The sequence below is a fragment of the Neovison vison genome, chromosome 10 (assembly GCF_020171115.1).
Source record: "Neovison vison isolate M4711 chromosome 10, ASM_NN_V1, whole genome shotgun sequence".
NCBI lineage: Eukaryota > Metazoa > Chordata > Mammalia > Carnivora > Mustelidae > Neogale > Neogale vison.
Window position 1 is genome coordinate 8,979,113 of NC_058100.1, and position 23,620 is coordinate 9,002,732.

At 51.8% G+C, this 23,620-nt stretch overlaps 1 protein-coding gene across 2 annotated transcripts in view; it reads right to left on the bottom strand.

Annotated features, from left to right (window-relative positions):
• Positions 1-1,490: 1,490 nt before the first annotated feature.
• The window catches only part of RXRG (retinoid X receptor gamma), a 41,187-nt gene continuing 19,057 nt past the window's right edge, over positions 1,491-23,620 (bottom strand). For both annotated transcript variants that reach the window (XM_044266252.1, XM_044266253.1), the window contains 8 exons: positions 18,923-19,067; positions 16,553-16,732; positions 10,764-10,924; positions 10,509-10,638; positions 9,317-9,449; positions 7,936-8,027; positions 6,621-6,726; positions 1,491-1,943 (listed from right to left, as the gene is read on the bottom strand). In XM_044266252.1, the coding sequence (XP_044122187.1) occupies positions 1,796-1,943; positions 6,621-6,726; positions 7,936-8,027; positions 9,317-9,449; positions 10,509-10,638; positions 10,764-10,924; positions 16,553-16,732; positions 18,923-19,067 (1,095 nt within the window). In that variant the 3' untranslated portion in view covers positions 1,491-1,795. The remainder of the gene's footprint in view (positions 1,944-6,620; positions 6,727-7,935; positions 8,028-9,316; positions 9,450-10,508; positions 10,639-10,763; positions 10,925-16,552; positions 16,733-18,922; positions 19,068-23,620) is intronic.

Here is a 23,620-nt window from a genome sequence, read left to right on the forward strand (position 1 = left end):
GGTGGCTCAGTCCATGAAGCGTCTGCCTTCAGCTCGGGTCACGATCCCAGGGTCCTGGGATCGAGCCCCGCGTTGGGCTCCTTGTTCAGCAGAGAGTCTGCTTCTCCCTCTCCCTCTTCTGTGTACTCTCCCTTTCTCCCTAATAAATAAATAAAATCCTTAAAAAATAAAAGTAAATAAATAAATAAAATGAAGATAACAAAAGTTCTCTTGCCCACTTCTCCCGGGCCAAAAGCTATCACAGATCTTCATGTATCTTTATAAACTCTAAAGTGCTACAAGACATATCATCGCTTCGTATCCCTTGATCCTCGTGCCTCGTACTGTTTTCAGCTGCAAGTTCTCCAAAGACAGAGGACATGTCTCCATGTCTTTGGTAGAGGCCTACTGTGCCCGTGAAGAGCAACCTGACTGGACGGAGAACTTATACCTTCCGACAAGAGTCGACCAAAGGCTGATTTTCCGGCTCGTGGCCCCAGCGGGGAGGCTCCCAGGCTCACCGCAGGACTGCACTACTCGTGACAGGCTGCATCTATGGGGGGATGAAACCAAAGGTACCAATCCCATCAAACATTTACTGAATGCCAGCTTCAGCCTGGGCACCCACAATGCCCTTTAAGAAATTCCTTCCAGTTACGTGGACACCAGTTCAACAACACACGTTTACTATGCATCTGCTCTGTTGTTGGCCCTAGATCAAGTTCTGGTAAGTAGGACTGCCATGGGCAGTTGTTCATGTTGTACACTGACAACCCTAGGGGGCATCATGTAAATCATAGTATAGATTTGTGTATCCATTAAGTTCTATTCCTGCAGATGGCAGGATGGTGATTTGAAGAAGATGGGCTATCTACATAGTCTAACAGTGGTGTCAGACAGTCTCTGCCCTCGAGGCGCTCACTGTCCACCAGACGGTAGGGCCCTAGGACCACCAGGAAACCACAGGCTAGAAGCCAGGAGAGGTTTTCTCTTTCCATTTTAAGAACAGTCTATGCAGGGTCAGATAATGATGGAAAACAAATTAGGTATACTCTGGTCTTTTTTGCTAATGTTGCTGGTTAACAGCGGAAAATTCTTTTCTTTTGTTACTACCTCCTACCAACTCCCGGATCCAAGAATCTTCTTCCATCAAGAGAGCATCTTCTCTTGGCCTTAGGCTCAATTGCTCCCAAACAGAACAAGGTTGTCTGCACTCATTATCCTTAGGAGGAAGAAAGCAAAACACAAAAAACCAAGCTGACTCTGAAAGGCCGTGTTTCTTCCCAGTCTTGCCGGGGAGGGAGGGGGGCGGAGCGGCTCTGAGCCAAGTACACTGTGCCCAGTTTAGACTCAGGGTGCCTGACTGTGGGATTTACTGTTTCGGGACTCCAGCCCCATTCCCCACCCAACAGCTTTCCTCCGCCTGCTAAGAACACTTCCCCAAAGCACAATAACACACCCCGTGCTCCAAGCGGTGCCAACATCATATATATTATTTTATTATTCGCTCGTTTGCTTTCCATGGCAAGTGAAAAAATAATTTAAACCAATTATATGTACAGAGGCTTGGTTCGTTTTTCCAGGAACTTCTAGAAAGATCCCCATCCCCTCAGACTGCCAAGAAGGGCTTCCTTGAACATCTGTACAAACTCCACCTATAAAAGTCGCAGACGTAGAAAGGTTTCTTTATTGTAAGCATCACATTTTGGGAACAGGAAGGGGTCGGGGTGGGAAGCGGAGGAACGAGTGCAGGGTGGGGGTCCACACACACCTGCCCAGGGGTGGTCCTGGGTGGGGAGGCTGTGGCCAGGGCCGTTCAGGTGATCTGCAGCGGGGTCTCCAACATCTCCATGAGGAAGGTGTCGATGGGCGTGTCCCCGATGAGCTTGAAGAAGAACAGGTGCTCCAGGCACTTCAGGCCGATGGAGCGCAGGGCTGGGAGGCGGAGCAGCAGCTTGGCAAACCTGCAGGGAAGCCGAAGGGGCGTCAGGAGCCGGGATCAGCCGCTCTGGGCAGCTATCGGCACCGGGGAGCTCGTCCGCTCTCCAACCTGGGAGAGGACAGGGAGCCTGGAAGGGCCACGGAGGCAGCTGGACAAGCGTCAGTCCTAGGAAGCATCAGCTCTTCCCTCCCTAGTGGGCCGCACTGCGCTCACACTCCCTGCGCCAGGACCGCAGGCCACCTCAGTTACCAACGCTTGTTACCGAAGTACAAGCAGCTGTTACCAACATGCACGCTCGGCTTCTCGGGCTGTGCCTCCCTTTCAGTCAGGAGCAGAGGGCGATCCCCCTGAGGGGCCGTGGTCTGGGTGGGAGATGACACACACACGTGCACACGCACTCACACATTCTCACATGTGTGCATGCGACAGAACCCCACCACGTCACACACACACACCATGCACGTGCCTCTCATCACACACATGCACATGTGCACAATCACATGTACACACCCACATCCTCACTGGGTGTGAATACGTGCAAAGGAAGCCCCCCATTGTGACATATGCACACACCTATACACACCTGCCTCGTACGTCACACCTATATACATGTGCACACCATCACACATACATACCCGCACATTCTCATACATGCTCCCATGCCTCACACGTGTGTACATGCACACACGTGCCTCCACCACTGCCACACCTGGGTGCACAGACATTCACTCTTACACACCCTGACATACACACTCATGCATACGCATACACACCTAGACACACTCACACATTCGCCTTCACTCTCAATACCCTCCTACACGTGTACACGCTCACACGGGCTTGCCTGCACTCCTCTACACTCCTGTACCGTCAAGGACCTTGGCTGTGAGCTTCCCAGGGAAGGAGGCGGCATGTGAACAATGCGTCTCACATCTGCACCCCTCGCTGACGTCCCGCAACCTGCCATGTTTCCCATCCTGCTTCCGTGGTCCCTCTTCATCTTTCAAACCCACTTGCCAATGAAGCTTTTTTTTTTTTTAATGGTATTAACAGCAACCGGAAATCGGGAAGTCATAACTTCCAATAAAAGGCCAAGAACCAAAACCATATCAGCCACTCTTGCCTTAACTCAGAGGCTCTGGCTGGGCTGGGTCGTCACCGAGCATCACAACATGATTTCAAGAGTGAGTTTCAAGCTGGAATTTTAAGACTCCTTGAAAATGTGTCTATTTCTATATTCATACGCCATGAAGGGTTACGGAACAGGGGCAATTCAAGAAACATAAAACGGCACCACCTAAATAGGTAGGCATTCCTTCTTTACATGGAAAAGCTAACGGTCTACACCAAGGCCCACACAACCCTCCAGAAACTGTTGATGGTAAAGTCTCTGAGGACATCTGCAGGGGGTCATCAAGCAGGAGGAAAGAGTTAGCTAGCGACACTGAGCTCCTGGTCCAGACTCGGCCACAGCAGAGTTTCATGGAATTAGGGGAAGGGAAGGACTTCTCTAGAAGCAAAATACAAAGTTAGCCTGAGCTGTGACTCCGAGAATATATTTAGATCTAAATATATTTAGATTGTATTATACATTCTAAGAATGCCAAAGTTTTATAATATGTAAAACACTAAATACAGAAGGATACTGCTGTCTTTGCCGACTGCGCCTGATTTAGGAACTGAGAGCAGGACCACGGAAATAAGCATGACCATGAAGAGCCAGAGCCCTGGGGAGGTCTCCAAGTTCCTCATTCGCCCGAGGGCAGCAGCAGCGGCCCCAGGGTGAGAAGATGTGCGCCAGGCTCTGTGTCCTCCTAAATTTCCATCTCTGCTTTCAGGCTGGAGAAAGCAGAACTCAGCCCCTGCAAAGCATACTTCTGAAGAGTGTCCACGGGGTGGCAGCACGCCACCACTGCGCGCTCTCCTCCACCAGGCCAGGCTCCTCAGCCACTACTTTCTGCAAAGCGGAGGTCACCAGCTGTCTGCGCCCTCACCCACCTGGTTGAGCCAAGCGATATCCCTGGTGCACCTGCACAGGCTCCGGGGTGGGGGGTGGGGGTGGGGCGACCACCCTCTGTCCAGGCTGTGCTGGACGCGCCCCAGGGACATGCAGGGGGCCCAGCCTCCACACTCCCGCCCTGCGCCCCAGCTTCTGCCCTGATCCAGCCAACAAGCAGGGAGCCCAGGCCCCTGGCAGTCCCGTTCCTAGGAGAACAGGCAAGTTCCCAAGTTCTCAATATGATATTCAGTAGAAACAACCTGAATGTTCCCCAGAACAAGAGCTAAATACACAAGGATACATCCACCCTGTGAAATAGTACAAAATCACAGAGAAGGGTAATTTTGTACTTTTCAGTATCTGATAAAGCGCCCAAAATAGCTAAGAGAGGAAAACAATACACCAAACTGTATGATTTCCTCTCTGTAAACACACTTTTTTTTTAAAAGAAAAGAAATTTTTCTTAAGATTTTTTACTTATTTATGTGACAGAGAGAGACACAGCAAGAGAGGGAACACAAGCAGGGGGTCTGGGAGAAGGAGAAGCAGGCTTCCCTCCAAGCAGGGAGCCCGAGGCAGAGCTCGATCCCAGGACCCTGGGATCATGACATGAGCCAAAGGCAGACACTTAATGACTGAGCCCCCCAGGCACCCCTGAACACACACGTCTACGTATACAACCACTGACACACAAGGATATGGGAAAAAATACCCCCCCATTTATGATTAATTTCATTACCTACTTTATTCTTAAACACTTCCCTTCTTTCCCACAAAACCATGTTCTGCTTTTATAAGGAAAAAGACTGGTTCAGGGTTTTGGGTGGTTTTTTTGTTTTTTGGGGTTTTTGTGGGGTTTTTTTTTGAGATAAATAATGGGACCTAGAGCCAAGTCGGAGGAATGGGTGAGTATGAGCCTGCCTATTCCTAACACCTTGCACATAATACGTGCTCAACAAACGTGCTTAGTGCTGCCTTCGAGCTAGGAGATGGGGTAGAAATCACCCACCACCACAGTCAGGAGCTCCCACCGGCCAGGGCCGAGCGGCTGCTGGCCGCCAGCCCCATCGGTTGGACAGAGCCGTGACCTCACCTGCTGCATATATGAGGGCGACCGCCAGGTGTCCACCAAACCCACTCTCCCCTTCTTACTTGGCATACAGTGGCATCTGGAGAATGCTCTGGAATCCTCTGTGACCCGCTGGGCCATGTGACTAAGTTCCAGCTGGCGGCAGTGAGTGAAGAGATGGGGGACCTTTCCGAGGCCAGTCTGCCCACATAGCTTCACCCCTGTGTTCCTCCCACTCCCTCCCTCTCCCTCACGTGGACACAGTGAAGCCCCAAGAAGGAAGGAGTGGACCCCTGAGTCTTGATGCGGAAGAGAGCCGGCCCAGGGCCTGGCACGTGAGCAAAAAGTACATTTCTATCGTGTTCCACTCCTGACGTCTGGGAGCTCTGTTCGCCAGCTTGGGCTCCTGACCCCTCAAGGCCTGTGTGTGTCCTACTGAAGGCCTGAAACCCACCCACTTGGAGTTCAATAAAAGAAACTCCAGTAAGAGCTGGAGCCCAGCTTCTGCACAGCTGACACAGACTGGCTGAGGATCCAGAGAAAACAGCTTAAACGGAAATTAGACTTCACAGAGGAATGCGAACAACGAGTGAGAATTCAGAGCATGTAATATTAATCCTAAAAACAAAATGAATGTCTTTAAGGCAGTTTCGTCAGTTTCATTTTCGGATTTCGGCGAGATTTGAGGATCCCCTTCTCTCTATTTCACTAGTTAGCAGAGCAGGAGACTTCTATTTAGCTGTGCTTTGGGGAAAGCATTTAAGTTTTTTGTTCGCTTGTTTTTGTTTTGTTTTTAACGACTCAGAACACCTAAAAGGGTAGACGGCTTCGGGGGTCTTCTGATCAATGTCCTCCTCTTTAGACAAGGAGCTCAGGGCCAGAGCCAACTAGAGGACCTTGCCAGAGGCTACACAGACGGCCTTGGGGAACAGTGGCCACGTGTGCTGGCTGCCACGGTCAGTCTGGACCTTCTAGCACAGGCTTCGGTGGGGGCAGAGCAGAAAGCAGGGCGGTCAGCCCGGAAAGCACAACCTCTTGGAAATCAGACAGACCTGAGTTCACATCCCAGCCCCACTGCACACCAGCTCCGTGTTTGTGGGCAAGAACCTCGCAGCCTTGGTAGAAACTGGAGATGACGGGACCCACATTCATTTGCTCATCTGCTTGTTCATTCGACACTGAAAGCTCTATACTGGGGCGCCTGGGTGGCTCAGCTGGTTAAGCAACTGCCTTCAGCTCAGGTCATGATCCCAGGTTCATGGGAATCGAGCCCCGAGCCGGGCTCTCTGCTCAGCGGGGAGTCTGCTTCTCCCTCTCCTCCCCGCTCGTACTCTCAGTCATTATCTCTCTCTCTCTTTCTCTCCAATAAATAAATAAAATCTTTAAAATAAACAAAATAAAGCTGTATACCATGGGCCCAGCCCTGCTTTAGGCTCTGGCTCCGGAGTGGGGAGCAGCAAACAAGATCAGGTCTCCGGCTTCCGGGAGCCAACGTTTTAGCAGCTTTGAGCTTGTTGTTAAGATTAAATAACACACGCAGAACCTAGACGGTGCCTGCCGGGCGCCGCCACGTCTTCGGGGCAGGAGCGAAGGACAGCTGCGGCCAGCAGGTCCTTCCAGCACTCCCTTACCTGCCAGGTTGTTCCGGATACTTCTGCTTTGTGTAGGCCTCGAGGGTGGCATACACCTTCTCTCGCAGAGTCTCTACCTCCGAGGGGTTGGACAACCCCTTGGCATCTGGAAAACATGACTGATTTAGCCTCGGGTGACACACGGCACGACCCCCTTCCACATGGGGCTGTCCCCACCCACTCAGTTACTCGAGACACACTGGGACAGGGAACAACCGTGAAAGAAACAAAGCTGGGGGTCCTTGGTGCCCCGGCTCTCCTCTCGGTGCCCAGTCTACCCAGTAGACTCTGGGAACAAAGGTGTAAAACCCTTTGCTTTAATAGCCAAATACCCACCACTGAGTCCAAGGAAGGGAGTTTTTATTTTATCCGATCATTCTAGAAACATCACATTCACACCCTTACTGAGGGCCTGCTATGGGCTGTGCACGGACGGAATGCTGAGATGGGGCGCAAAAACCAGACCCACCCACGTGAGCACCCAGCCCCCCTCCCTACCCAACCTTTCCTGACTCCCCGCATGAGCTGACCCCTGTCTCAGAGCCCGGGAGCTGGGTAGAGGCTGACCGCTCTCCAACACACACCTCCAGTCCCGACTTCTCTGAACCCCAGATGCAAGCAAGACCTTCCTGGCCAGCTACTCTTGGAGGCCTACTAGCCACCTGAGACTTGAATGCATGAAGTCCTAAGTCCTTCCTCTCCCCCCGCCTTAGGAACCTCCTCTCAGCAAATAAAGCTCTGTCTTTCTAATTACTTAGGAGGACAAAACAAAGCCCCCTGAGAATTACCTTCAGCACTGCTCTTTGGCACACTGTCTCTAGTCCATCAGCAAATCCCATGGCTTTGCTTAAAACTATATGCGGAATCTGGGTGCCTGGGTGGCTCGGCTGGTTAAGCGTCTACCTTGGTCTTGGGCCATGATCTTGAGCCCCACAGCGTGCTCCCTACTCAGCGGGGAGTCTCATTCTCCCTCTGCTCTTCAGCCTGCTTGTGCTCACTCTCTCAAATAAATAAATAGACTTTTTAAAAACCATATGCAGAATCTGACTACTTTTTACCACCTCCTTCACCGTGACCCCAGGCAGCTAACCTCTGTGGTCTCCCCCATCTGCCCCCCCAAACAGGCGCACTCCACACCCATCCGAGACACTTTCAAGATGGCACTAGGAGTAGAAACCATGAATAATCAGCTTCCTGCCCTCACCAAGGACACGTGCCCGCGCCCTGCCTCGTCTGTCTCCGCTGAACTAGAGGAGCGGAGGACAACAGAGCCCGGAGGCCGCGCACGGAGGAGGGCGAGGCCGCGCACGGTCACCTGGGTTAAACAGCACAATGGCTCGCAGGCACCCCAGCTCCGACTTGTCCATCTGCATGTCTTTCATTTTGGAGACCAGCTCAGTCAGGACCCTGTTCACAGGAAACAAGGAGAGGCGATGAGAAAACCATGAGTCCCAGGCCAAGGGCTGATCCAATGAATGCAGCCAAGGCCCCTGATGTGCCCACCCCAAGTTCCAGATGACGCGTCGGGTACTAGGGGCTCGGAGGTGAATAGGATGCAGCCCCTGATCTCAAGGAGCTCACGGTTTCATTGAAAAAAAAAAAAAACAACAGACGTGGAAGCAATAGGTAGCACCACAAAGCCAACAACGGCCAAGAGCCAAATCCAAGGGAGCACCCAGGGGAAAGCAGGAGGACGGCAGGACACTCTGGCGGGGAGGGCTGGGAAGGCAGCCTAGACGATTTAGAAATGCAAGAGGCAAAGCAGGACGAGGGTGTGGCGTGTCTGGAGGAAGATGGCAGAGGGCGGACTCCAGAGACAGGGCAGGAATCTCCAGGGACCACGAAGAGGGCTGAGCCGGCCAAAAACCACGCTGGCCTCTGCGTGGAACGTGCAGGGGGAAAGGGCAGGGAGGGAGTAGAGACCTCTTGCGTGGACGGGCACGTGGCCTGGAAGATCACTCTTCAGGGAAGTGGAAAGGGGCCATGGGGCCCTGGCACTGGACAGAGAGGCTGTTTTCAACCCTAGCCTCCTCTTTACCAGCTCTCTGTCCCTTTGTCCCGAGTCACTCACCCCCACTCACGTCAGTCCTGTCTTTGAGTCACATGCCTTCATTTTCCTTCCACACCACTGAAGGCAGAGCATCCCAGGCAGAGGCTGGGGCTGCCTGACCGAGGTGGGTCTGCTCCCGCTCAGACCTTCCCCAGAGACCCTGCTACAGGGTTAGGCAAAAACCTCAGCTCATCTCTCCTGCCTCCCAACGTCAGATCCTGGCTGCGCGTGCCCATCGCGTGCCCATCCCGGCCCCCTAGGGTAAGCAGTTCAGCCTCCCCACCCGAACCTCCCAGGTAATGTCCGTGAGCCAGTCTCTCCTTTGGAGACCTCCAGAGGTCACTGGTTCTCCCTTCCACCCAGCAGTTCTGCTGCTCCCTGACCGGCTCCCCCACCCCTCCCATCCCTCCCCCACCTCCCCCCCCCCCGCCACCACCCCCCCTTCAAACCTTCTGGAATCCACCGGCCACGCCCCCTAGGGTCTGCTCTTGTGTGTTTCAAGGTCTCTCCTTGCCCCGCACTGCTGTGTGGGTGGTCCGTGCTGCACACCAGCGCGACCCCCAGGCCCACACACTCACGCACGCGCACACACTCGTGCACACACACGCGCACGCACACCCAAGCCCCGGAAGCAGAGGACAGCCACCTGTCAAAGATGGAGCCGACTCCGGCGCTGTGGGCACTGCTCCGGTGCACGTGCAAACCGGTGGCCAGGAGGATGCCGTCCTGCACCGAGACGGAGCGGTGGGAGAAGGAGGCAATGAGCAGCTCGTTCCACCCTGCGCGGAGAAGAAAGAGGCCTTGAGGGAAAACCGACCACGTTCGTGCTTCACAGATGATCACTCGAGGCCTGTACTGCGACCCGCGTGGAACAAGAGCAGCGTCAGAAACGCGCAGAGGCTAAAAGCCAGCTCGGGACACTCAGCTAACTAGTGAAGGAACAGGGTAAGACTGGGGGTCCCCTGACTCAGGGCCCTACACCTCCCCCACCACCTCCCCAGTACAGCTCAGAATGGCAGCTTAAGGATAAAGACTCTCTTTCCGCCCCCGATCAACACATATGGGCTGCACGTTGCGCAGGTAATCGTCAGCATGTTAGCTGCCGGGGTGGATAAGGGAGACCTCGAAGCCTCTGCCCCCAGGACCCAACAGCCCGGCTCGATCCCCTTAGTGTCTGGCAGCACCCAGCGAGCACGGAGCTTTCAGTGAACGCCCAGAGACTGCGCACTATCTAACGGGGATGAAGTGAGCCTGGCTCCCCAGGCTCAGCCCGTCTTCATGAAATCTCCCTGTTGGTCCCATGACCAAGAGGAGGGATGGCAACGGGTCACGTGCCCAACATCCGGGAAATGGAAGCCAAGACAGGATGCGGCACACACAGAACCTTAGCGGAGGAAGGGACCCTGGATAAATGAACTTGAGCGGGCACTCTCCGGCGTCTTTCATCGCCTCTGTGAAATGGGAATCCCTCTAGTTCCTACAGTATAGTAAGAAAGGCGCACTGCTTTGGACCGCCCTCGATGAAATGGACTTAGCTGTCTCGGAAAATCAAATGCAAATTATAAAACCATGGCAAAATTTTCACAGAAGAAGAGCCCCACCTTCCATTAACAATGTTTCATTGGGGAAAAAAGTTGTGGAGGAGGGGCCACCCAGACGTAAGCACCTGTAATTAATACAAAAAGAGTAACTGAGTCAGGTTATCCTGTTACCAGCCTGGCACAAGGCTCAGAGGGGCTGCAGCTTCCTCCGCTGACTTGACTTCTGATCCCAAGGGTAATTTCAAAATGGCAGCCTAAGTGATGGTCCCAAGAAAAACAAACCTCGATGTCCTTTACCTGCCCGGAGCAGAATGACCTGGTCCTCCAAGGTGAGGTCGGAGAAGTGGGGGATGCGCTTGGCCCATTCAACGAGGGTGAAAAGCTGCTTATCAGCAGCGTGGCATATGTTGGTGACAGGGTCATTCGTCTTAAAAAAAGAAACAAAAAACACCAGAGTACGGTGAGGGCAGGTTCTGGGACTCCAGTGCACCCCTTTCCCATCTCCAGCCCCGCCAAGCACTGGCAGGTGGACGGAGCCCCAAGACCGCATACCGAGTTCTCCATGTTCATATCGCCATAGGATTCTGTCTTTGGTTCAACAGCAAGTTCAGCTTCTAGAATCCTCTCCACAGGCATGTCTTCATGGCCACCACTGGCACATTCTGCCTCACTCTCTGCACGCTCCCGACTCCTCTGCCTTTCTTCTTGCACAGCTGGCACACAGAAAGACACAGAAAGACACGCAGATGTCACCACATGCCCAGGACAGCCACGGGAAAGCGAGTTACCTACCAGAGCTCCCACTGCCCTGTCTGTAACACAGGCCTCGTCCTGGCGCTGGGTCAGAACTGTCAGGATGTTGACAGATGGAACAAAGCAAGCCCAGCGGCCTGCCTATGCAGGTGCACACCTGTGCGTTTAGCCTGCAGCCCTCCCCGTTCATTACGGTGACCAGTCTAAGAAGTGTGCGTTTCAAATTTTCATAACCTTGATCCTGCTCCTTTAATGAGCCACTCCCTCCTCCGTCTCTCAAGGAGCGTCTCCTGCATTTCACCTCTAGCTGCTCCCTCTAGAACTGTGGGCCTGCGATGGTTAAGCAGCGAGTGCCTTACTTCGCGAATTCCCTCTGTCAGATTCTATGCATCAGGCTTGGCATTCACGTCCCATTAGCTCTGCCCCTAATGCACCGGCCTGAACACAACATCACCTGATCCAACTTGTCAGGGGAGATCTTCGGGGAGCCATGACGGGATTTAGGAAGTGAAAAGGTGGAAGAATGTCACCTAGATGACATTTCAGAGTCTGTGGCTGATTTGGGGGGTGGGAAAGGAACACAGGCAGAGGCGCAGACTGGAATGATCTCTGCCTCCCCACACTTAGGGTTTTCACCAAAGTTCATCCTAACCCTCAGAACCCTCATGGTCTGTACACAAGGGTGGCAGGCAGGGGGTCCTCTCTGTTGACAAATATTCTGTTGGATGAGTTCCCTTCATCTATAAAGCTGTGGTTTCCATCTTCCTAGTCCTAGCATCAAGGAGCAAAATTCAGTATTGGTATGCTTTTTTTTTTTTTTCATCCCAAGAATCAAGAAAATTATCCTCTAAGTGAGTGGTTCACCAGGATCTTGCAGGGATAGTGAGACACAGAGGCTGCAGAATGAACCGGAACCAGACGCTGGGCATCCAGTTTGTCATACAAGGGACATCAGTGACTGGCCAAGGTGGGTCAGAGAAGGGTATGACCGCAAAGACACCACTCACACTTCAAAGTCTCCAGCAGAGACCCTTGAAGACGCCTCAAGATGAGAATGATATTCAGGGGCTGGGGCGGAGGGAGGGGGGTACGAAGGAAAGAGTAGAGGGAGACGTGGCGTAAAGAGAATAAAGCTGGGTGGCAAAAAAAAAAGAAGAATCAGAAGGGAGAGAGAATAAAGAGAAATTAGAGAAGAGGAGAACCAAAGTCATGTACTTTGGAGCCCAAGAAGTCTTTTTCCCAAAATGGGCTCTACCACTTCCCAGCTAAAGGATACCAGACATATGACAGCCCACCCAGCCTCAGTTTCCCTAACGTAAAGGGGGAATTACCATACTTCAGTGAGGCTGTTTGGGGAAGATGAAATGAAATAATTATAAAAAGTTCCCAAGCACCTGGGTGGCTCAGTCGGTTGGGCGTCTGCCTTTTGCTTAGGTCACAATCCCAGCGTCCTGGGATCGAGCCCCACATCAGGTTCTCTGCTCAGCGGGAAGCCTGCTTCTCCCTCTCCCACTCCCCCTGCTTGTGTTCCATCCTTCATTGTGTCTTTAATAAATAAATAATATCTTTTTTTTTTTAAGTTCCCCAAAAGGTAGTTTTCCCTTCCCTTTGTCTCTGTGCTCTTGGGACTTCTGTCTGGTCCTCCTCCATCTCCCCTTTCCACCTCTTCCTCCCTCTCCTCGTTTCTCCTCCTCCCTTCTCCTCCCTTCCGGTCCGCTCGGTTAGCTCGGTTCACGGACAGCACACAGACGCTACCATGTGTAGTTTTATCTGTCAGCTGGACTGACTGGTTAAAGTTGAGTGCTTCTTGTATTAATCGTTTTAACATAGGTGAGCAGGCTTCTATTTGTCTTGATTTTAAAAGATGGGGAAGAGCAAACTAAGTTAAGTTTCCTTTGTGGTCCTCAACTGGTTTCTTTTTACAGATCTGCAACATGGAAGGGGAATAACCTTCCAACCTTCAACAAAACAACCTGGGCTTTCGGGAATTCGACTCTAATTCCAATCTTGCCATTAATTGCATGATTCTTTGCTGGTCCCCTCTCCTCTTTGAGCCATAAATCTTACTGCCACAGCAGAGGAGTCATATGTCTGTTGCTGGGGAAATCTTCTATGTGGCAGACATTCTGAGCTACCCTACTACACGCATTCGGGATATATCCGGGGGCCACTCGGTGATCTAAAATAGCACCAAACTCGGGGGGCCCCTGGGTGGCTCAGTCAGTGAAACGTCTGCCTTCAGCTTGGGTCATGCACTCGGGGTCCTGGGATCGAGCCCTGTGTTGGGCTCCCTGCTCAGCAGGGAGTCTGCTTCCCCTCTCCCCTACTCATGCATTCTCTCTATATATATAAATAAATAAAACCTTCAAATAAATAAATAAATAAAATTATACGAAACTTCTGCCTTCTAACAGAATTTTATCCGTTAGCCCAACATACATCTACTGCACATTAACTCTAATAGCCAAAATTTATGGAGTGCGTGCAACACTTTGCACAGATTACACTTCGCTCAATCCCCCATAACCCTCTCAAGTACTAGGAGCCACAGAGCAGTTACGTAACCCGCCAGAGGTCCCAGAGCTAAGAAAAGATGGAGCCAACACGTGGACGTGGGCGACAGCCTTCCGAGCCCACCCCTCAGCCCTCTGTACTTGTTCCCAGTTCTGGGCCAGTTGTACTAATGACGACCACACAGGGCTCGAGAGGGATGTCAAATGCTACTCACGAACTGCCTCAGAAACAGCCCGTTATCTAACTATCCAAACTCTGGTATGTGACCAGAAGTCATGGAAGTAGACTTCCCCATGACCCCTGAGGGTTATTTGGAGTCTGGAAGCCAGAGGGTCCCAGTCCTCTATCAGCTCAGCCATTAGCCTGCTCAGGAAGCTTAGTCAGGTCCCAAGGCTCTCAGGACCTTCGTTTCTGTCAGGAAACAAATGTGTTACATCGGAGAATAGCAAATGTCCGCGCCGGCTTCACCACTATGCACCCTGAGAAGGCAGCGGGGTCTTGGGCCCTGGCTCCCGGCAGACCCCTTCAGGGCCCACCCCCACGTCCCTCCCTTTCTATCTACTCAACTCTCCAGAAACTCTCCATTCAATAGTTTCTCTCCGTTGACTGTTCCAGAGTCTTGTTATTCTTGTCCTCAAGGCAGTGTCCACCCTGAGCTCCCTATTCTGTAAATCGAGGTCAGAAATGAGAGCGGTGAAGGAAAGTGCCCAGCAGCCTCGGAAAGTGGCCCTTCCTCCACTCAGACCTGGAGCCCATTCGCTCCTCTGCCCCCTCTAGGTCAGGGTGGATAGCACCGATTCTTTTTGAACTTCTCCAAGAGCCCCTTTACCTTCTGAATTTTTTTTTTAAGATTTTTATTTATTTATTTGTCAGAGAGAGCGAGCACAGGCAGACAGAGAGGCAGGCAGAGGGAGAGCCAGGCTCCCTGCGGAGCAAGGAGCCCAATGCGGGACTCGATCCCAGGACGCTGGGATCATGACCTGAGCCGAAGGCAGCTGCTTCACCAACTGAGCCACCCAGGCGCCCCACCCTCTGAATTTTTACTGCTCAACTGTTCATCACTCCCATTTCTCCACATTCTTTTCAAAAAGGCAGAAGCCAAAACTAGACAGGGCTCCGTCAAAGAATCAGAACGATGCCGGCTTTACAGGAAGGACTGCCCAGGCCCTTAGAATTCCCATGCTCCGGTCTGACTGACTTTTTCTTTCGCGGAAGAGCCACACTTCCTGCCCTTCGCGCGCCAACCACTCTGACTGGAACGGAGCTGAGGCGGCCGGGCTTGAGTTTTGAGAGACGGCCGGTGAGCAGCAGACACGGCCGTTCCTCTGAGGGACGCCGTCCACCTGCCTTTAGTTCCATCGCATCCGCAGAAGGAAAATGCTTGTTTTTCCAAGTCATCCTGAATTTACCTCCTCTGTCCTGAGGGACGAAAATGGCCCCCTACAGCCATCATGCTCTTGCTGATGGGAGACATTGTTTGGGGTCTTAAGTTTTGCGTGTGACCGTCATGGCGGCAGAAGCCCCACGGAGCCGCAGTTCTATCTTGGTGAAGAGGAGACAGTCTCCACCAGCTGATTTTTCAGCTCACCTGTTCCGACCGGTAAGAGCATGGATTCCTTGACAGCCCGAATGACACGAGCATGAAGCAGGCCCTCCGTTAACACTCGCTGCAGGAGGGAACGAGTTCTCTCAGGAGCTCCTGCATGACTAAAACTTCGGATTCCGATACTCAGTTTAAGCCACTCACCCATTCATTCGGCAATTTCGTATTAAATGCCTACTCTGTGCTAGTCACGGCTGGCAAAGCGGTCGCGGGGAGAGCAGAAAAACTTGCCTTGGTGGAGACAGAGATACACAAAATAAGTACGTTAGATGCGGTGATACATGTTGTGGAAAAGAGACTAGGAAGAACCCGGGGTGGCGGATGCAATTCCAGACGGCGCAGACAAGCAAGGCTTTACCCTCAAGCTGACAAGTGAGTAACGGTCTGAAGGAAGAGGAGAAGGGAGCCTGGCAGGCACCTGGCAAGAGGGCGCTGCGGGCAGAGACCCATTAAGTGCAAAGCTCCTGGTGGCCCAGCAGAGAGCAGCAAGGCTGGACCAGAGAGACCTTGGAAAACTCCCCTCACCAGCCCACACCGGTTTCCTCAGCTGCGGAACGGTGAGCGCTAGTAAACGACTCTGAAGGGCCACCTCCATCTACCTCAGACATGCTAAGAAGGTCCATTTTTGCTTCTTGGTAGCATTATCTCCTCAGAGACACTCCGAGAACCTTTTCTTCATTGATCCCTTCCGTCAGCCTCCCCTGTTCTCAGAGAAAAGAAGTTGCTGGAGAATGAGGAGTCACCTGGGCGGACTACATGCCTTGCCCCCATTTCCTGGAGAGAGGCGGGACCTCCTCACTCTGCAATCTAGAAAGAGGCACCATTCACGCTGTGTCCTGGCTTGAGTTCACGAGTCAATTAACTGCCCAATTCGATTTGTGATATTTAACGGGAAGACCTTTCGATTTACTAAATGAACAGAAAGTACTTTCAGGTTTTTTATTCCCTGCTCTGCAGCAACCAACGAACCCACGCTGTAAGCTGAGAGACATAATGTCCTAAAACTGTACACCGACGGTCTCTCTGAACGCAAAGGCGATGTCCCATCACTGGTAAAGCCAATAATCCCCCTCGTCCAGGGAACGCACCGGCCTCAGAAGAGCTGTAGCAGCCCAAGGTTGCACAGGCCCACAGAGATGGCTCAAACCAGTCAACCTTCCCGTGAGGATTAGAGGCAAGGAGCCTGCTCTGCCCAGAAAGGCCACGAAGGATCCGAATGACCCGTGTGTGGGGTCCAGGACCCGGACGACAGCTCTGAGACTTGCCGCCTGGCTGAGTGTCCAGCCTGCGGGCCCCCCTGGGAGAGTGTCCAGCCTGCGGGCCCCCCCGAGCGTGGAGGAGGAAGGCGCTCCTGCTCCCTCTGCTCTGGGGGACCCGCTGCGTCGGGCGGGGGACTCGACCGCAGTCCTCGGGAGATCAGGAGGGTGCTACCGTGGTTTATACCTGTCTCCCCGCGGGGGCAGGGCCTCACCTTCCCTCTTCATGCCCATCACCAGGCACTTCTGGTAGCGGCAGTACTGACATCGGTTCCTCTGGCGCTTGTCAATGAGACAGTCTTTATTATCGCGACAGGTGTACATGAGGTCTTTCCTTATGGTTCTCTTGAAGAACCCTTTGCAACCTTCGCAACTGTACACGCCGTAGTGCTTCCCTGCTCACAAGAAGAAAAAGTTAACCGGGCAGAGACCGTCCTCATGTTCATTTGGACCTTTCCTTGACAAGAGCCCCCTCGGCTCTTCCCCAGGGACCCCGGCCCACCACCTGGGCTCCGGGACGGACCACAAAGAGCAGCCAGCGGAGAAGGCAGGCTGGACCACAGGGACCAGACGAAGGCAGAGTAAAGAGGCCCCCCCTCGTGTCTCCCGTCCGGAATCGCCAGTTCCAGAGAGAGCACTGTCAGAAAAGTCCTGACCCAAGATTGTGTTTACATTTATTTTATTAAGGCAACTCTTGTGTTTAGTTAAGCGAAATGTTCTGTCTCCATCCAAGACATTAGTATACGTAATAAATAAAAATATTTATGTTTGTTATGTAGTATCTAGCAGGAAAAAAAAAAAAAGCCCTCAACGTCACTAGTATTTCCCCATAATTGAGGCCCCAGGACATGGGAGCCCCACTGAGGAGTACGGTCTTCCACCACAGACTAGGAACAGGAACCTGGGTTATGGATTTTCTAGATGCTCTTGCTGTTGGAGAAATAAATTGGTATATGATTTTTCAGAGCATAAAAGGACATGTAGTCTTAATGACTTAAATATCTGATGGAAGGCGGTTTTGCTTGATCTAGAATATTCTGTTACATGTGTCATTGCCTTGATTATGTGTTCCACACAGTTTCCAATGACCCCAGCCACGGATGGCTCCTTTGTGTCAGGAGAGCCACCAGCACACCTGACAGGGGCACCAAGAACCAGTCACAATCCTCCTTCTAGGCAGCCCTTCTCAGATCTACATGCCACACAGCTGTGCTCAGTCGATTTGAATGTGGAAAAACAGAAGGAAGCAGATCATTCGAACTCTATTTACCCCCAGTTCTTCAGTGTAACCTGTGATGTTGTTTAGCTGTGGGCCCGACATTGCTTTCTCCTTCTGTTGTACTCAGGCTGACGGAAAAGTGAATGTGAAGACGTCCTTGAGATCTAGTCTGAGACACGCATTTGCATCCCAGGAGCTGACGTGTCCGAGGAAGCCGTCCTCAGATAAAATGGGGGCTCGTGATGGCCTGCCTCAGCAGAGCCAGTCGGGGCTCAATCAGTGGCCCTCACCAACCCACTGAACGCATAGCAATAATAAATATGGGATTTTATCTTAGGCAGAAAAATCCTAATGCTCTCAGCTCTGAAGTATTCGTCTCTGAGAAACATGGTACCTGCATGTCATTCCCATGACTCTCCCGTATTTGAGTGAAATTCTCAGACTTTCAAAGAAGCCATAGCAGAGGAAACCCTGCTGGGGTGTGACTGGCCTTCTGTTGCTACGGCAACGGCCAAGCCCGCACCATTTGGCAACCCCATTTTGAGAGCCAGCGAGCAAGTCAGCCACACTGCGAAGTCAGTTCCAGGCCCCAGGAAACTTTCGATGGAGTGAATTTTGCAGTAGCTTTGGTGACAACAGGAAGATGAGGAATCCTCAGTCCGCCACCATGGACAGCCACAGGAAAGAGCCTTCCCCATCTTCTCATTCATCAAAACAGAGATTCTCATGCCCTCAAAATTGGCAGGGATGCGGAGTGAGGGAGAAGGGGGAGAAGAGGTCACGGAAGAAATCATTTGGGCAAAAATGGAAGAGAATCAGAGAGGATGAAATCTATGAAAACACAATTATTTCTACCCCTGAAATCATGTGAAAAACCTAGAATGTTGTAGAAAGAAATATGCTAAAAGAGTAAAGTCTTTAGCTTCACTAAGAACATTACAGATAATGTTTGTAGTTTTCTTGTGTACTTTTCTAGTTCTTCCTATTGGGACATTTCCTACCCTGGGACAATATTTTTAGAATTAGAAAAAAATCAATTTTTTTTTTAAATTAAAGAGATGACTAATTACAACAGCTTCACTCTGCCACATAAACAGTATACAACACAGTAACTCCAGAGAGGTGTTCCTGAAATGCTTCCTATAAATCCAATCCTTAAAAATGAACTCATACTTTAACTTCATATAGATTTCAGGCTATGAATCCAGTGCCAGAAATTTACAGCCTGGGCCCCATGCTGGACCATCCTCAAAGGCCCTTTTTCTTCCACTGGGTACAAAGTAGCCAGGTAAGCAGTGGAACAGGCGCCATCTTGGGACCCTCACTGGACGGGACCCCCAAGAGCGGCGTCTGCTTCTACACGTACCTGAGGATCTATCCCCACAGATGGCACAGATGTGTTTCACCAGAGACCCGGGGCTGGTTGATGGGTAGTTCATGTTTCCAATCCCAGGAAGCCCTGGTAAGGGTTTGATGTCCTCCGAAATGCTGACGCTGTTGACCACATTTAGCTGTAAGGGGAAAAAATACAATAAAACACGGAGACAGAACAGACCCAGTGCCTAAGACGGAAAGCAACAAGGGTATCCTCGCAGAAAAACAACAAAATCTATTTCAAGAAGTAGTTCGTAAGTACAGAGTATCCGAAACTGCCTGTTGGGGGGATATGGATTTAAGGGAGAAAAAAAGTGACACGGAGGAACTAAATTATTTGTAACACCAACACCTAAGTTGAACATCACAACACATGATCAGAATTATTATTTTTTACTCATTTTACCCATGTGTTTCTTTAGAGCTGGAAATCTACCCTGAACATGCTTAAGACCCACTTAGGACAAGTCAACTATGGGTTTTTAGATTTTGTTACAACGGCAGACTGTCTATTCAGCAGTGCTCCAAGAGGAGGTACAGCTCTTAGGCAAAAGACTTAGACTCCAAGAAAGCCAAGCAAAAAAAAAAAAAGGCAAATCCATTCACTAAGTCAATCAACAGACACTGGCTGAGTGCTTACCCTGCAGGGACTATGCCAGGCTCTGGGGCAAAAATACACACTCATAAGGAGTTCACAGTAAAATGGAAGAGAAGGTCATCTCAACAAGCCCACAGAGGATGATGCCCAAATCATTACAGTAGCACCCAAACTGGGTAGAAAGCCCCAGATCATGGTGTTGAACTTGACCATAAGGAACAGGCCATCATCCAATGAAACTGGAAAATTCATACAGCCAGGGACTATATGCTTTGTCTTCCCCACACCCGACATGGGCCTGGCACATGGTAGGGAGTTGGTGTGCCCAAAAGGCTGAAGAAATGAATGTGTGTGTCCCTGTCCTCAGCCCTGTCCCAAGTTCACACTGGGTCCTCATCACCATCACCTCCATGCCTTCCAGTGCTGGGGGAGATTACTGAGAGCCACGGCTGAGTGCTCTGTATTCATCAAATCGTCAGTACACATGACAGAGGCAACCACTTTGCAGAAAACTGTGAGTGTCCATGAGCACAGCCCAACCTTCTAGGCACTGTGAAGGGAGACAGAAAACCTAGATCTTTCCTCAAAAATGCACACTCTCATTGAAGAGTGGGGACAGGCACAAAAAATAGGCACAGGTGGTGCCGAGCACACATGTGTTTGGGTCCAGCAGAGGCACCTGGTAACTATCTGGGAATGGAAGCAAGTTTCCACTGACTTCTGTATGGTCTACATGAATTTTGAACCACACTATCTCCCCAAAGTGACAGCAATTTTCAAACTAAACCAAAGGTAGGATTTGTTTCTCTATTCAAGGCCTTTGGGACAGCAGGAATAATCAATAAAACATAAAACACAATACAGCCTGAGTTACGTTCCTTCTAAATGTACAGCTTTTCAATTCACTAAGCAAATACTGAGCACAGGAGGTGGGGGCAGAGGCTCGGGTCAAGGGCGGTAAGGGAGGCAGAAACACAAGACAGCCCACAGCTCCTTGCTTGGAAGTCCAAGTCATCAGGAATTTTTAAAAAAGTTTGTACGAAGGACGCAAACACACGTGGGTTGGGAGATTTCTCTCTCTCTTCCTCTCCCCCACCTTTTGCACAGGGCTAAGACAAGGTATCTAGAAGTCGTACCCAACCGAATTTGGCTTTGTTTTGGCGTCACACTGTGGGTATGATGTATACCTGGGAGCTTTAGAGGAAAAAACAAAATAAAAAGAAAAGCAGATGCCAGGGCTCCACACCCAGAAATTCTGAGTCAATGGCTCTGAGGGTCATTGGTACTGCTGTTCCTCTAGGTTTACCAGGAAATGCTAATATGAAGTCAGGGCTAAGATTCACCAGTTTGGCAGGAAAAACATCCATCACTTGGTTGTCCCACAGAGCTGGACCGACTCCCAGTCTGCCCTTAACAGCCCCGGGACTTCAAAGAAGTTACTTATCTTCATCCCAGTATCTTTATCTGGAAAATGAGCCTAGTAAGACCGAGTCCACAGAGTCGCTGGGAGGGTTCCGTGATGTAACACCGGAAAATCCTCATCACAGCACCCGGCACCCAGGAGGGGCTCTGTGAATTCCGGCTCCTACCATTCCAATAAGATCCGGGTCATCGAGACAAGACTCTTGAGTGTTTCTTACCAGTCGACATTCTACTCTGTGCTAGGAATTCGGCAGTAAATGAGCCCACATCCACCGAAGGGGTTAAATGATTCCATTTCTTGGGGCGGGGGTAGGGGTCGGAAAACTCATGTTGTCATGATACTATCTAGGTTATCATTACTTCGGCTGTGGGACACAGTTAGACGTGTACGGCTTTTTAAGAAATAGGTAGAGGGGGTTTCTGTTGGTGTAGATTCTAGGTGACAACTTTTCTGGAGCATGACAGTGAAAGAGCTGTCACCCCTTAGATGCACCCATGAAATGTCAACACTTTAGGTCAGATGACCCCAGAGAAAGAGCCCTCTGGCTGACCAAAGCCTCAGATGGACCAGAAGGGATATGGGAATAAGGAGGAGGCCAGCAAGAGGCTCAAGAGGCCATCACTCTCCTTCCCCTCCCACTGCCCTGACCTGTGGGACCAGCCTCGCCCCCTGCAGCCTCCAGAGGTCAAAGACAGCAAGTACTGTTAATGCTACTGTTAGCACTGCCCTCTACGGAAGGCTTGCTTGGCACTCACAACAACCCCATGAGGTCATTCTAGTCTCCAGATGAGGAAACTGGGCCAGAGAGCAGTTGGTTTCTTCGAGTGTCCATTCAGAACTACTACGGGGATGCAGGAAGGACGACAGTGGCAGCCCCTGCCTCAAAGGGCTGGGCCACTGATGAGACTGAGTCAGCTGGGATTGCTTAGGAAGGAAAGGCCCCCACTGGCATCAGGGAAGACTTCCTAAAGGAGGCGGCATCTGAGCTAGGTAGAATGCCACCAGCAGCCTTCAAAAGCAGGCAAGACTTCCAGGGGCCAGGGATGGGCTGGTGATTGGCCAAAGGCCCTGAGAACAAAGGCCCCTGAGGGAAGCCCGGGGGCTCCCGTGGCAGCCCCTGTGGCGTGTGGATGGGTAGGAGGCGAGGCCTGGGGGATGGGCTGTGACAGAGCCCAAGGCTTGCCGGGCTAAAGAGAGTGCATTTAATCTTGAGAAGCAATTAAAAGCAGCCACTGGAGGGTTTGCACTGAGGACCACTACTCCTGAAACTGCCTCAGGGAAGGAAATGAGGCAGCGGCTCCAGGAAAGCCTGGAGGAGGGAGACACTGAGGCTGTCGCTCTGCCCAGTCGCAGGTTAGGGGCCTGCCCAAGCCAGAGGCCCAGCTAGGAGCTCATTCCTCCTTGACCGCAAGACCTGTCAGAGCCCCTGCCCTAGCAGCTTCCTGACCCACCCCGGCGGTGAGGAGCGCCCTCTCTCCCAGCCGGGAGCCGGCAGCCCCCCTCCACCGCTTCTCCTCATGGGGCAGGGGCATGCTCCCTTCTCCATTGGCCTCTTGGCCCGCTTGGGGTTCGTGGGGGCTCCACGCGAAGGTAGACGGGATGGGAGGCAGCCACCGGGGTGCAAACCCATTAGCTGCCTGGCCCAGAGCCCCCCCCCCCCCCCCCCCCCCCCGGCTGTCTTGTTCCATTAGAAGCGGCTCTGCCGAAGCGAGCACTTTCAGAGCAGGGGTTCACCAGGCGGCTGGCCGCTCCCTGAGAACAGGGCGAAAACACACTTGACTGGCCTGGCTTCCATTTGCAGCCTCTCAGCCAGGGACCAAATGCTTCCCGGATGCCCTAGAGCCATCATGGAACATCAGGTCCCGCATTTCTGAGCTGCTCTCGGCCAAAATTATTCCACTGAATGCAGATAGGCGGAGGGCCTGCCAGGCCAGAGACAGGCCCTCCTTTTCCAGGGACCGGACTCTGTAGAGTGGGGCTCCTTTAACCCAGTGAGAGTCTTTGTCGCGAGGAGTAGGGAGCTTGGACTTCCCGACCGGGAGAGAGGGGCCCTGGGTTCCGGTGGACTCCTGCGCTTCCTCACTGTGTGATCTTGTCCAGGTCACTTAACCAGGTCCCTGCTTCAGAGACTCAGTTTCCTGGTCTACAGACTCGATCCGTGGTTTTTCCAACTCAGAGTGTGCGTGTGGCTGGGCAGTGGGCAGGGCGAAAGAGAAGGCTTCTGATCTCCTGCCCCGAGTTCACCCAACCTGCTTGTACCTGACACACACAACAGCCTTCCAAGCGTGCTTTCTCTCGAAGAAAAGACTTTACAGCTTAACTTCTTTAAATCACTACAGAAGATGATTCTTAAGGTCTGTTCCAGCTCTAACATTTGCAATTTTTATTACTTAAATATTCTCTGTAAAAATCTTCAAGGATAGTAATTCGGTTATCAATCACTACCAGGGCAGGAGTTATCAGGGACAGAACCCAGGTCAGGCAGCTGGGTTCAGGTGGGGGCATTCCAAGGACATGCAGGGCTTGCTTCCAAGTCCAGACAACAGGCAGCACACTCACACACACACACACACACACACATACATACAGAGTCAGGAAAATGGGGCCTAGATCCTTTTGTCTGAAAGCCCCATAAATATCTTCCCGACGAGATATTCGGTGTTTCTGGA